The sequence below is a fragment of the Aulonocara sp. 'chitande type north' Nkhata Bay genome, linkage group LG3 (genome assembly GCF_057382095.1).
Source record: "Aulonocara sp. 'chitande type north' Nkhata Bay isolate Kocher_YH1m ecotype deep benthic linkage group LG3, A_spYH_male_GT1.1, whole genome shotgun sequence".
Lineage (NCBI taxonomy): Eukaryota > Metazoa > Chordata > Actinopteri > Cichliformes > Cichlidae > Aulonocara > Aulonocara sp. 'chitande type north' Nkhata Bay.
The window spans coordinates 2,799,892-2,813,927 of NC_141346.1; the positions used below are offsets into that span (position 1 = coordinate 2,799,892).

Sequence of the window (14,036 nt, forward strand, 5' to 3'; positions counted from 1 at the left end):
GAAGTGTGAGATGATTGAGAATCTACGCCTGTGTCCTGTTATGTTTTAGATAGCAAGGAGCAGACGGCGAGTTTATTAAACTCCAGCGAGACAACGAACACCTTTTCACCAGTGCTAAAACGTCAGCCACTGTGGGCTGCAGGTGCAGCAATAGTATGCAGTTCTTACTCTGTTACGTGTGAGGCAGAGTGATGTTTTTGGTCTTGTGGTCCTAATTTAGTACAGTTTGCTGTGGATGCTGTTCAGGGACTAACATGAGTGAGATGTTCTCTTATATTCTGTCTGTTAGGGCAATTCTTATGAAGATGGGCCTGGTGGGAAAAATCACCCCTTTGCAGGCCAACAAAACAAAACAAAGTATGTACAGTAGTGTTAAAATATGTATTGTTAACTGTAGTCTTTTGAACTTATTCGTGTAAACCTGTACTGTTGCTGTTTTTGTCCATTGCCACTTGTGATTTCCTCTGCTGTTAGGATTGCAAGTATCCAGGGTCAGGCGAGGCAGTGAGTGGGAAGCCCACGGCTGCTAAATGGTGCTGGTCTGTATTATGGATGAGGTGTTGGGACAGAGCCTTCTACCAGGCTCCAGTCCTAATTGTCTCCATCCAGGAGGACACTCCAGGCCCAGTTCAGCAGTGGGCCAGCTGGAGCCAAGAGTGGACAAAAGAAAGACAGGAAGGATGAATTCTTGGACTTAATAAGAGAGGGCATGAGACTGCAAATGGAAACGGAGGAAAGAAGAGCCGGAGAATGGACAGGCTTCTTCACAGTCATGTCTCCCGGGGCCAGCTGGCTGATCCTTTGCCACTTTGCTCTCTGACACTGTTAGTAATCTAGGTGTTCTGTGATATAGCTCTTTCAAACTTGATAGACAACTATCCTCTGCAGTCAAATCTAGCTTTTACCCACTGCTTCTTATTTCTAAGGCTAAGCATTATGTAACACACAAGGATCTTGAAGCTGATTCATGCCTTTGTGACCTTCTGATTGGATTACTGTAATTCCCTCTACTTCTGGCTCCAGTCTGCTCCATAGATTGCAGCTTGTCCAAAATGCTGCGGCACACCTTCTGACTGCAACCGGCAGGTTTGCCTCTTTCACCCCTGTCCTTGCTGATTTGCACTGCCTCCCTATCAAATACCAAGTTTAATGAAAGTATTGCTGCTCACCTTTAAAATCATAAACCATACAGTGTCTAGCTATCTTGTTGAGCTCCTTAGACCATACACCCCTGGGAGAGCCCTCACATCATCAGCCCAATTACTCTTGGTACAGCCTAGATCTCTGCCTAAGACCAGAGGTGAGCGTGCATTTGCCCTGGTTGCACCTAATTTGTGGAACAACCTTCCCACTATCACCGTCTGGTATGGTAACTGCACCGTATCAGACACCCCTCACACACACTCTTCATCCTACTGCTTTCTGGAAAGAGGTACTGGAGCATCCGGGCCCTCACGACCAGACTACCGTTCAGTTTCTTCCCCTAAGCCGTCAGACTCCTGAACACTCAGTGACTGGACACACCCACCCACACACACAAACACATGCACACCTTCATACACCAAGGTACTTTTCCACAATGCTCAGTCTTCTGCATAAGCCGCTGTCATTGTTGCACTTTTCTGTTGCAGTGTTGTGTCTGTATTTTCTGTTCTGTCTGGTGTTTCACTGTCTTCGTTTGTTTTTTTGCAACTTCTACACACTTGCACTTTATGTAGTCCTGTGTTGATTGTGTGTCATATGTAGCACCCTGGTACGGAGGAACGTCACCTCATTTCACTGTGTACTGCACCACTGTACGTGGTTGAAATGACAGTAAAGCAACTTGACTTGAAAAATGAACCAAGATGGAGCTGAATGCTTTACAATCAGAGACCAGGTGAGTCTCTCTCACAAACAGTCTATTTTTGTTAGAATTGATACTCGTGGATCTCACTCTGGTTAAAAATCCAGGTTTTGGATGTTTCATGAGCTGACTGGTGTATTTTTACCTGCAGGCTTCATACAGCGTGAACACTCAATGCTCAGACGGCCTCGAATGTTTATAATGTGGAAGAAAAACATACATCATAGTGCAGAGACTAATAATTACTAGAGATGGCACGATACCACTTTTTTATGTCCGATACCAATATCATAAATTTGGATATCTGCCGATACCGATATGAATCCGATATAGTGTTTTTTAATCAACAAAACTGTTTTTTTAAATATCTTGCTGCATTTTGTATAAGTTCATACTCAAGTTTAAAACAACAACTACACTAAAGCTATTCTGTTATACCTGTATGCAAAAAAAAATATTTCATAGTTCAGCAATACTGATCAATCTAATAAACTTAAACCTACACCATCCTCCCTATTCTGGTATTTTAAAGAGTACTTAGCATAAATATTAAGCAACCTAACTAATAGGGTTCCAACTCCCAGCAACAACAAAAATAAATAAATAAAAAATAGGGAACCACCCCTCACGCTCCACCTCATGATGCTTAATCGACGTAATCAACCTTAATTTGATGCAGTGTGAAAAAAATGCACAGAAATCAATTATTTTTCAAGAAATATTAAATAGATTCAACATCTTTCTTCAACAAAATTGCAGACTGCACAGATGGTACCTTCCCAAAGGAAAAAGTACTATAGCTTACTAGGGTATATATATTAGACTTAATAGTTACTATATACAGTAATGGACTTCTATTCATTTTACATCAAATTAAAACTTTGGGTGTCAGATAATTATTTATTAAAAGCTCGACATTTTAAATGAGAATAAGAAAGAAAAGTATGTCTTTGTGCCCCCTTTCCCTGTTCATGCCCTATCGGCCCCCCTGGCTAAACTTTGCTAGATCCGCCCCTGCACAGTTACAGCCGTCAGCTACGTAGAAAAAGATCCTGGTGTAGAAAGTAATATTAAATACATTCTAACAACAGCTGATCAAGCTTAAACGTGCTGCTGTTGTTCAGCCGCTGGTTTCCTCTTTCTGGTGCAAAGTGGACCAAAAACAAACAAGAGAGACGATCAGCTGATCATTGATCAGTTTCATGATTGAAGCAGGAGAGAGAGGGAGAGAGGCAGTCGCTCCATATATCGTTTGTTAAGCTTAACGCAGGAATGCTTTACAAACATTCAGAGATGGACTTACACACTTGCTTTACTTCTCTCGGGGATAACTTTGTCGGAGATGAAATGCCGGGTTGCTAGCGAAGCTCCAAATGCTATCCAGACCACCGACAGGTCCTGCATGCCACAGCCGCTCTATCACGTGATGCATACTGCTCCGACGTGCTAACGTTCTGAGGCGAGTTACGGCGTGTTGCAAGTTTTGTGAGGTGCTTTCGTGATATTTAATGGATCGGATTACATTTTTTATTTTTCTCCGATATCCGATCCAGTAATTTAGGTCAGTATCAGACCGATACCGATACGTAATATCGGATCGGTCCATCTCTAATAATTACATGTGAGGATATGCTGCTGTTGTCATGATGAGTGTTACTGTTCTCTCTGTTGAGGTCAGGAAAGCGATTCCGCTCCCTGAAGACCAACACAGAGAGACTGAGGAGGAGCTTCTTCCCGCAGGCGATACGGTCTCTCAATCACAATCACACCACCACACAGTACTGACCCACACATATGGTTCTTACACACACTGGACTTTCTGGACTTTGGTTTTGCACAACACTGGTCACTATATTCTTCATTTCCGGTTAATACTTGTACAGCTGCTGTTATTGTGTATATATTTATTTATATTTAGATTTCTTCATACATTCTTATATAGTTCTATATTGTGTATTTTGTTGTACAGTTATTTTATTTTCAACTTTAATTTATATATTTTATCTTATTCTTTCCCAGTGTGTTGTACAGTTATTTCATTTTTAACCTTAATTTATATTTTATTCCTTCCTAGTTAAATTTACCCTTTTTAATTTTTCATATTTATTTCCTATCTTATTCATAGCCTTTTCCTTTTTTGTTTTCTTTAGGTCACGAGCAGTTGTCCAAGCATTTCACTACATATCGTACTGTGTATGACTGTGTACGTGACAAATAAAAATTTGAATTTGTATTATAATGTATAATGTATTATAATACTAATGTTTTAATGATGAATAAATAAATATAAATAGATGATTATACTGTTGTTACAGTGGAACTGTATCACTAATTACAGGAATGTAAAGAGCATTTTAGGGGCTTGCTTCCTCCAGAAGACTCAGGTTCTTCCTGACAACTGAATGAAATCTCAGCTGTGATGGAGCTTTGTGTGTGTTTGCTGAGTGTGTGTGAGAGCTGCTGCTTGCAATAAGCTGAAAGTGTTTGAGGAACAAAGAGAAACAAAGAAAATCAGCTGATGATCCAGTAAAGACTCTCTGAGCAAAGTGACTGAATGAAGCAGATTTTATTGAGGATTGACAGAAAAGTGCATCGAGCAGGAGACGATTCGTGTGGAAGACCCGAATACAGAGAATCTGAACAGATCAAGTCCAACATGAAAGGATCCAAATGTTTCCACTCGGCCTGAGCCATCACAAATATCCAGCATGAACACATGAAGAATCCGAGGCATCGTGTCAATGACATCCTCTGCACTCACTGAAAGACAACAACATGTTGGACTGTCTCTGGATCGTGTCAGTGACACGTTACTGTCCCACAACCAGTTTACTGAGTCAGCATGAGAGGAGCAGCAGGATAAAGCTCACACTGACAACCTTAGAACAACATTAGAACAACATTAGAACAACGTGACAGAAACACATGTATTTGTGGAGATAGTGACGTCAGAGGAGCAGGGAGCTGTTCTCACACACTGTTGTACTGATCGTTAAACAGCAGGGGGCGCCCTCACTGCATTTACAGCACAGCTGGCAGCTCTGCTCTGCATAATAACTGACTGTGGAGTTTATGTAGTAATATTTGTCATGTGCATAAGTACAAATATCTGTGTGAAATACATGTATATTAATAATAAGCATTTTTTAACATGAGAATTGATATTTTTAACTGGATAAAATATGAAAGCATACATGATGTTCCCGTCTTAGAAGGAGGCCCTCATGTCCACATCAACAATCAACATCTGTGTACATCTGAACATGTAGCAGCATCAGTACCATCTGCCTGATGCTTCTTTACATGTTTCACGTATGCCAGAGGAAGAGTCTCCCAATGTTGGTGATGGTGTTCGTTTAAGCTTGCACTGCTTCTTCGGTTCCTCCATCCTCTCTCCTCATCTCCTCCAGTTTCTGGACCTTCTCCGTGTCTCCTTCCTCCTTCATCTTCTCAATCAGGAAGTCCAAGTGGGCAACAGTGGATGCTGAATCAGCTTTCAGAGCGATTTCCTCCAGTCTGACAGCATGCTGGTAGGAGTCACTTAGCCACTTTTGCTTTTCTGCTGTCAACACTTTCATTTCCTTTTCAAGATTTTCCAAAAGACTCAATATTTTCTCAATTTCTATTTTATTTCTGTGATTCGTCTGCTTCAGAGCTTCTCGGATCTCTCTGATTTCTGTCTGTTTCAGTTCAGCCAGCTCGAATCTGTCTTCCAGGTTTTGGATGCAGGCTTTCAGTCTGATTCGTTCATTTAACACTTCGGCTGTTTTCATCAGTTTCTGAGGATTCGATTTTCCCAACAAGTTTGTCAAATGATCCATGTTTGTCTGTGTAAGTTCCCATGAATTTCTAAAAATTGTGTTTTCCTCCATTCGCTCTTCAAGCTGGCAGTTATTAAACAGGAAGTGAGCAGGCTGACTGTCCTCATTTTTGGCACATTTAATGTTTGCAGCTTCAAGAACTTGAAGAGGGTTTTCAGGCCTGCTTCCATCTGAGTGTGTGATCAGAGCTATGATGTTTTTCTCCACATCTTTTCCAAACAGAGACATCACTGAATCAAAGACGTACCTCAATGGCTCACTCAGTCGATTCACACTCGCCTTCATCACCAGACCCACTGCATGAACTTCATGGACTCCATCGTCTGATTGAAACAGGTCCAATAATCTGTGACTGATGATGTCATCATGTTCGATCCCTCTGGTGTCTCCATATCCAGGAGTATTGATGATGGTCAGAGAGTAGGGCAGAGTTTCATCTTCAAAACCAAAGATCTCGTACACCATCACATCTGATGTCTGACTTCTTCTCTCCTCCTCTGCGATCATAAACCAGACTTCATCCTCCCACTTCACTCCCATGGTGTAGTTGAGCAGAGCGTTGATCAGAGTAGATTTTCCTGCTCCTGTTTCTCCCACCAGTAAGATGGTTCTGTTCGGCTTGTTTGGACGTTTTTCTCCAACAGTCATTCTTGTCAGAGTTCCAGTCTTCTGTTTCTTTGGTCTCAGCTGGTAGACAGCAGGAGGTCCTGACCTGATGAGAAAACTGTCTGAGACGATGTCTTCATGTGGTGATGAGATCAAACTGATCCTGCACAGAAAAGCATAGAAAGTCTTCAGCAAACATGTAAACATTATGAACAGGTTCCTGTTTAACACTGAAACCTGAGCTGATCCTTTTCTGCTCAGGGTCAAAGGTCACATAAAATTAAACCTTTTTGTTTTTTCTTTTTTCCAATTAGATTCTTATTTTTGTCTGTCTGCTCTCCCAAAGCATTAGTGGTCACTCTGATTCTTTTTATTAGACTTTTATTTTCCCTCAACCTTTGATTGGATTGGCATGACATCATCTGGGTGAGCCATAGCTGCTGCTACCCTTCTCCCTCCGGTCTGTCGCCTGCTGTGTCACCTATTGTGTCAGTGTCCGTCTCTCAACCCTTATATAGTCCCTGCGATGATGGGTTGGATGATAGGCACAGCTCTGTTTCCGGTGCACGTCTGGCTGACTTGGATGTCTATTTAGCACATCTGTCTGATCCTGCCAAATCTGATGTCCGAGAGCTCATTAACAATTACCCAACTCTTTTTGGTGATATCCCCACTCAAACACACGTGCTAAGTCATGATATTGACGTGGGTGATCACAAGCCAATAAAGCAACATGCCTACAGAGTAAATCCCACTAAGCATGCCATAATGCAGCAAGAAGTCCAGTATCAGCTTGACCATGGTTTTGCCCTTCCCAGTAATAGTTCTTGGAGCTCACCATCATTGCTCGTTCCAAAACCCGATCAAACCTCCCGTTTCTGTAACGATTACCGAAAGGTAAACGCTGCTACAAAACCAGACTCTTTTCCACTCCCACGCATGAATGACCTGGTCGATCGTGTGGGCTCTGCAAACTTTGTGACCAAACTCAACCTCCTAAAAGGATACTGGCAAGTCCCATTAACCAAACGCGCATCAGAAATCAGTGCCTTTGTTACACCCAACCACTTTTTGCAATACACCGTCATGCCGTTCGGGTTAAGAAATGCTCCCGCCACATTCCAATGACTGATGAACACTGTGTTACCTGGAGTCATAAACTGTGAAGTGTATCTGGATGATATAGTGGCCTATTCATACACCTGGACTGAACTCTCAGTGAAATATTTGACCGTTTGCGTGATGCCTCTCTGACACTGAACTTGGCTAAGTGTGAGTTTGGAAAGGCTGTTGTAACCGACCTAGGGAAACAAGTAGGACAGGGTCAAGTCCTCCCTGTTGCTGTGAAAGTGCAGGCCATATTAAACTTCCCAGCTCCGCAGACGCTTCGGGAGCTGCGGCGTTTTCTAGGCATGGCAAGTTATTATCGTGGGTTCTGCAAAAACTTCTCCGAGGTAGTAGCCCCACTAACCAGTCTTGCCAGTCCAAAATCACCATTTGTGTGGTCAGAGACATGTCAGTTTGCTTTCGAAGCTGCCAAAGCTCTCCTTTGCAGTGCTCCTGTGTTGGCCGCCCCTGATTTCGCACGTCCGTTCAAGCTTGAGGTGGACGCCAGTGCTTTGGGGGCTGGTGCAGGAGGATGGAAATGGCATTGACATTCCAGTCTGTTTCTTTTCCAAAAAATTCCTAAAACACCAATTGCATTAAAGCACGATTGAAAAGGAAGCCTTAGCCTTATTGCTAGCCTTGCAGCACTTTGAAGTGTACCTTGGGTCCAGTCCTGTTCCAACTGTCGGGTTCTCTGACCACAACCCTCTCCAGTTCCTAACTCGGATGCAGAACAGCAACCAGCGCCTTATGCGCTGGTCCCTACTCCTCCAGGACTTCAACATTGAAATCCGGTACAAAAAGGGCTTAGAGAACGTCATGGCTGATGCCCTCTCTAGGTCTTGAATCAAACATTTCATTTGGGGTTAGATATTTGATTTGTGGGTGGGGGGAAGTGTTATGATCTAATGTTTTCAGTGTTTGCTTTATGTGTGAGTCCTCCCACCAGAGGATGGCTGTGGGTCTTTTCCCTTTCTCTCTTAGGAGGTGGACACCTTGGCGTGCCTGCTGAATAGCTGGGTGGAGTCTCTTCCTGTCCTGGGATTGGATAATTGGCTAATCACCTCCAGTACTTAACTACCGGATGACAGCCACCTGGCCCCTTCTCTCCTAACCTCCACCATCCAACAAAGAACCTGTGTTTCTGATTCGTTGCTGTGTAGAGTGTCTTTGCCAAACTGATCTGCAGGTATAACCTCGTGTCTGTGTGGCATTAGTACCTCAATTTTGTAAATAGCTGTAAATAGTTTTGTCAAGTAGCAATCGTGTATTTTGGTCACCTTGTATATATCCTTCACTGCAGCAGCCTAGTAGGCGTGAGAAGCCATTTTTGTTTTTTAAGTTTTCTCCTGTTTTTCATGTAAAAAGTTAGGTAAGAGAATTGTCTTTTGTTTGGTTTTCATTTGTGTAGGAAAGCGTAGGGACCATTATGGAGTTTTGTTTGTTATTTTTGGCACTGCTCACTGCTGAAGCAAATAAATGGCTGATTAGCACTTTAAAAGATACGACTGTTTGTGTTCTTGCTTGGGTGGAGCGAGAGTGGGGCCAACTTCTTGTTGCGTTCAATACACGCCTAGACTAAGAACGTAACAATACAGTTTTAATTTCATTTTTATTGTCAGTATTAGAATATTGGGATGATTTAAAAATTTGATGTTAAAGTTAGAAAAAAGTGACACTTCATATCTATACTTATTTATTTTGTTTTTATTTATTTATATTTTACATTTGTTTTATTTTTATAGTTGGACTCTATATAAAATGATTTTAAATTTCTTTTCATTAACTAAAATAGTTAACAATAACCTCCAGCTGTAACCCTCTGTCTGTAGTGAAGGGGCTGGCCTCAGACTCAGCACTGCTCAGTCTGAGGCCATGATTTCCAGCTGGAAATGGTTGAAGTGCCCATCACAGTTTGGGGATGAGATGCTGGACTAAATAACTTTGCAGTTATTTATGTGTAAGAAATGTTTGGAATCATGTATGACTTTCGTTCCACTTCTCACGTGTGCACCACTTTGTGTTGGTCTCTCACATGGAATTCCAATAAAATTGATTCATGTTTGTGGCTGTAATGTGACCAAATGTGGAAAAGTTCAAGGGGGCCGAATACTTTTGCAAGCCACTGTATATCTCGTCAACCAATCAGGCCATTGATCAATGGCCTTTGATCAGTGGTCATGAGAAATGCATATTAATGATCATAAGCTGACCTCCCAGCCCACTATTCCTCCAGTGGGCTGGTTTCAGTCATTATGCAAATGTACTGTTTATAAGATTGAAGCCTGCAGTCAGCTGAGACTGAAGAAACCTGGATGAATGAAGAAACGTTTCTCCCACTGAAAACACTACGTCCAGATGAACAGAATCAAACTTTGGGTAATAAATCCATGTTTGAATATCACTTTATCTTTGAATGTGGAGAAAATGGAGAAAAACATTGTAGCTCTCATCACACACTCAGATGTAAGAAACCCTAAATATGCTCTTCAAGCTCTTGAAGATTCAAAAATTAAATGTGTCAAAAATGAGAAGAATCAGTCTGTTCACTTCCTGTTCAATAACTGCCAGCTTGAAGACGAGAAAGAAAAATACCTGAAACTAAATTTTGGAAGCTCAGAGAGTTCACAGCCTTCCTGAAGGAAACTACACCTCTAAAGCCAGAGGCAGCATTTAAAGTGTTAAAGGAAAGTATCAGACTGACAGCCTGCATCCAAAACCTGCAAGAAAGAATCAAATTTACTGAAGTGAAACAGAGAGAGATGAAACAGAGTCAGGAAGCTCTGGAGAAACATGACAACATGAAGAATGAAGAGGTCACTCCATTTGTTGCTGAAGCTTTTAAACATAAAGAACCTATCAGAGATGTGTGGGCTGGGTTTGAAAGCAGCTGTCAGCTGTACAGTCTGTGAGGAGAACTGTCACTATCCTGGACGCATCCTGGTGCCCTTAAATCACTGTGAGGTCTTTAGAGATGGTCTCTGCACGTCATGCACCAACAAGTGTCCTGCATCAGTGCATGTGAAAGGAAAGTGGAGATATGTGACCAGGATAAGGAGCGGTCAGGAGAACGAACCACCAACAAAAGAGAAGGATGTTCATTTACTTGGAAAGGAAATGAAACTGCTGACAGCAGAGAAGTCCCAGTTTCTGGATGAGTCCTACCAGCATGTAGTCAGACTGGAGCAGATCGCTCTGAAAGCTGATTCAGCGTCCACTATTGTCCACTTGGACTTCCTGATTGAGAAGATGGAGGAGAAAGGAAACACAGAGAAGGTCCAGAAACTGGAGGAGATGAGATGGAGAGAGGATGGAGGAATCAGAGCACCTCTGAGGTATGTCAAACTGACACTCACAGAACAGTGACTGTAAGAGAGAGAGGTTCAAAGGATTGCAGAAGTTCACCCTTGGAAATTTCAGCAGCAGCACCAAGGGCAAACTGTCCTTGTTGCACTTGGATTTGACTCTATTCCTCCTCCTCACCATGATGATTATCATCATTATTATCATCATCATCGTAATTGATGTGTTGGATTATAATTCTGAGAAGTATTTGGACGTCCAAAAGTATCCTCGGGCAAGATGCTGAACCCCAGGTTGCTCTCCGATGTTACAATCAGAGTGAGCACTTAGGTAACAAAAACAACAAAGTGCTTGTATAAATGGGTGAAAGAGGAAAGTTGTATGAAGCAGCCTAAGCAGAGAAGCCCAGACCTCCCTCTCCCCAGCCACCTCCTTCAGCTTGTCCGGAGGAACACCAAGGCGTTCCCAGGCCAGCCGAGAGATATAATCTCTCCAGCGTGTCCTGAGTCTGCCCCGGGGCCTCCTCCCGGTGGGACACCTCACCCAGGAGGCCCCCAGGAGGCATCCTTATCAGATGCCTGAAACACCTCAGCTGGCTCCTTTCAGTGTGGAGGAGCAGCGGCTCGACTCTGAGCCCCTCCCGGATGGCCGAACTTCTCACCCTATCTCTAAGGGAGAGGCCAGCCACCCTTCGGAGGAAGCTCATTTCCGCCACTTGTATCCGCGATCTCGTTCTTTCAGTCACTACCCACAGCTCGTGACCATAGGTGAGGGTAGGGACTTAGATCGAACAGTAAATTGAGAGCTTCGCTTTTACGCTCAGCTCTTCACCACGATGGACCGAAAGCCCTCTGCCACTTGGCTGCACCTAGAAATCCACCTAGACTAAACTATTCTTTATTTTTACTGAACAAACAAAAGTTCATGTACAAAAAGGGGTGTCGAGATGGAGACACTGACTGATTTTGATTGAGTGACCTCACCGTGTTTCAAGGAGAACCCAAATCTGGACCAAGCCATGAAAACATTCAGATCATACCTTTGTTCTTTCCCATCTCTGAAGTTTATATCATAGAGCGTGCTGACTTCTTCTCTGACTGCTGTCTCCAGCTCGGCCAGGGTCTCCTGAATCATAAACTGGTCACTGGTTACAGTCACAGCAGACCAGTCCTGCAGCTGGGGCTTATTGTAGGTAAGAGGGAGGACGTTCTCCAGGAAGCTGAAGGGGTCTCTGATGAGCGAAGCTTCATGAAACTGCAGCTTCTTCTTCTTCATGTGTGTAATCTCTGCCTGCAGCTCATCAATAAAGCTTTCTGCCTCCGTCTCATTTATTTCCTGCTCCGTCTCGATCGCCTCAGACAGTCTGGTGAACTCTGTCTTTATGTGCTGCACCAAAGCGGTCATCACCTTCCTGCTGTACGATAACGCCTCCTCAGCTTTACTTCTGCTGGTCTTCACTGACTGTTGAAGCTCCTGGATTTTCTGCTCACGCTCCTGGATCATCTGATCCATGCTGTTATTTTCTAATCTCAGCTGGGATTTCCTCATCTCAGCCTCGTCCTCCAGACTCACTGTTTCATGTGTTTTATGGTCACTGCATTTACAGGACCGACACAGAAACATTTGATCCAGTCTGCAGATCAGCTCCAAAGGCTCACCGTGATCCCGACATATTCTGCTCTCCAGGTCCTGAACTGGATCGATCAGCTTGTGTTTCTTCAAAGCTGAAATCCTCTGATGAGGCTCCAGATGTGTTTGACAGTAGGACAGTAAACACATTAAACAGGACTTCAGGGCGCTGACCTTGGACCCTGCACAGATGCTGCAGAGCACGTCTTCATGTCCTGCTCGTTCAGATGAACTCAACAACATTTCTTGAAGAGATTTTTTAACCTTTTCTGCCATTTCATCAATGACAGGGTTAACCCGAAGCAACGGCCTGGTGTAAAACGTCTCTTTGCACAGTGGACATTGGAGTACAGACAGGGTGCTCCAGTACTCTGTGATACAGTTCATACAGAAGTTGTGTCCACAGGGAATCGACACAGGTTTAGTGAACACACTCAGACAGACGGGACAAAGAAGACTGTCCTCAGACACCAGAGCCGACGCCGCAGCCATGACTGCAACATACAAGCAGAGCTAATATTAGCACAGTGTAAAGTCAATGTAATCCTCATTTATCATTCAATATACAAAAAAGCAACAGTGATACTGAAAAAATGCGACTGTACCTTCTGTATGAAGACTTCACCAAGACTGAGCGGTCAGAAACAGGCTCTTCTTCTTTTTAGTTTCTACTGACACACTGACCACATCGTCTCCAAGCACTTCCTCGTTTGAGTAGAACGAATGAACTCTTTAGAAAACAGACCATGAAACCCTCACAGGTTAAAAAGGTTCACTGGGAAGCTGATCGGCATGACAACTACAGCTTGAATATTCATGAACATTTAAGAACAAATGCTTAACACGAGCTTTTCTCACATGATGAAGAGGAAAGTAGAAACTGAAAGCCACAAAATGAAACTACACTGGCAACTCCTGCGTTAGCCTTTAGGGCTGTGTCTGCATTAATTAGTCATATGAAAAATAATTAAGAGAAAGATTAAGACGTCAGACTGTGAGATGATGGAAAATCTGAGCAAAGTGTCCAAGAAATAAAAACCTTGTTTGCTCTTTAGGACAAAAATGCAGACTGAAACGTTCCTAAAGAAGTCTGATGAATAACTGGAGCAAACTGGAGTCCAAATTTGTTTGTCTTAGAAAAGTATATTTGAGTTGAACCTGTCCGAGAGTGTCACATGCAGAGTCCTGACAGAGAAGCAGTGATTTAGGACTGCAGGAGTCTGGGAGATGGAACCATGCATTCCTGCAGAGAACCCAAAAACATGTGACAGGACTAAGGCTAACTAAACTCTAAATGAGGAAACACTGTAACTGTTCAGTTTATATGACATATGATTAATAAGCCCCTTTTGAACGTGGTCGGGTTGCTGAACTGTCACCGATGGCTGACAGGAGACTTTACTGAACGCAGTGATCACAGGACAAAACAACTTAAAGCTTTTACACAGATCACATCTGACACAAAGTGAGCTGCTACACAAACATACTAGGTTGGCTACAGTGACAGTTTCTCCTGCAATTCAATTCAATTCAATTTTATTTATATAGCGCCAAATCACAACAAAAGTCACCTAAAGGCGCTTCATAGGTACAGAGAGAAACCCAACAATCATATGACCCCCTATGAGCAAGCACTTTGGCGACAGTGGGAAGGAAAATCTCCCTTTTAACAGGAAGAAACCTCCGGCAGAACCAGGCTCAGGGAGGGGCGGCCATCTGCTGCG

The 14,036-nt window shown here is 43.1% G+C and overlaps 1 protein-coding gene and 1 pseudogene across 1 annotated transcript; one reads left to right on the forward strand and one right to left on the reverse strand.

The window, feature by feature from the left end:
- Positions 1 to 4,400: 4,400 nt before the first annotated feature.
- LOC147333492 (uncharacterized) lies at positions 4,401 to 13,824 on the reverse strand. The gene is made up of 3 exons (XM_086267993.1): positions 12,918 to 13,824; positions 11,723 to 12,806; positions 4,401 to 6,436 (listed from the first exon to the last, which is right to left on the reverse strand). The coding sequence occupies exons 2-3, from the start codon at positions 12,802 to 12,804 to the stop codon at positions 5,203 to 5,205; spliced, it is 2,316 nt and encodes a 771-aa protein (XP_086124119.1). The 5' UTR covers positions 12,805 to 12,806; positions 12,918 to 13,824; the 3' UTR covers positions 4,401 to 5,202.
- Positions 9,677 to 10,746, forward strand: LOC147333493 (uncharacterized; annotated as a pseudogene).
- Positions 13,825 to 14,036: the final 212 nt, after the last annotated feature.

Coding starts and splice junctions, on each gene's coding strand:
- LOC147333492 (XM_086267993.1), bottom strand. CDS start 12,804: ATGGCTGCGGCGTCGGCTCTGGTGTCTGAGGACAGTCTTCTTTGTCCC. Junction 6,437..11,722: donor AGAGATGGGAAAGAACAAAG/GTATGATCTGAA, acceptor TTTTCTGTGCAG/GATCAGTTTGATCTCATCAC.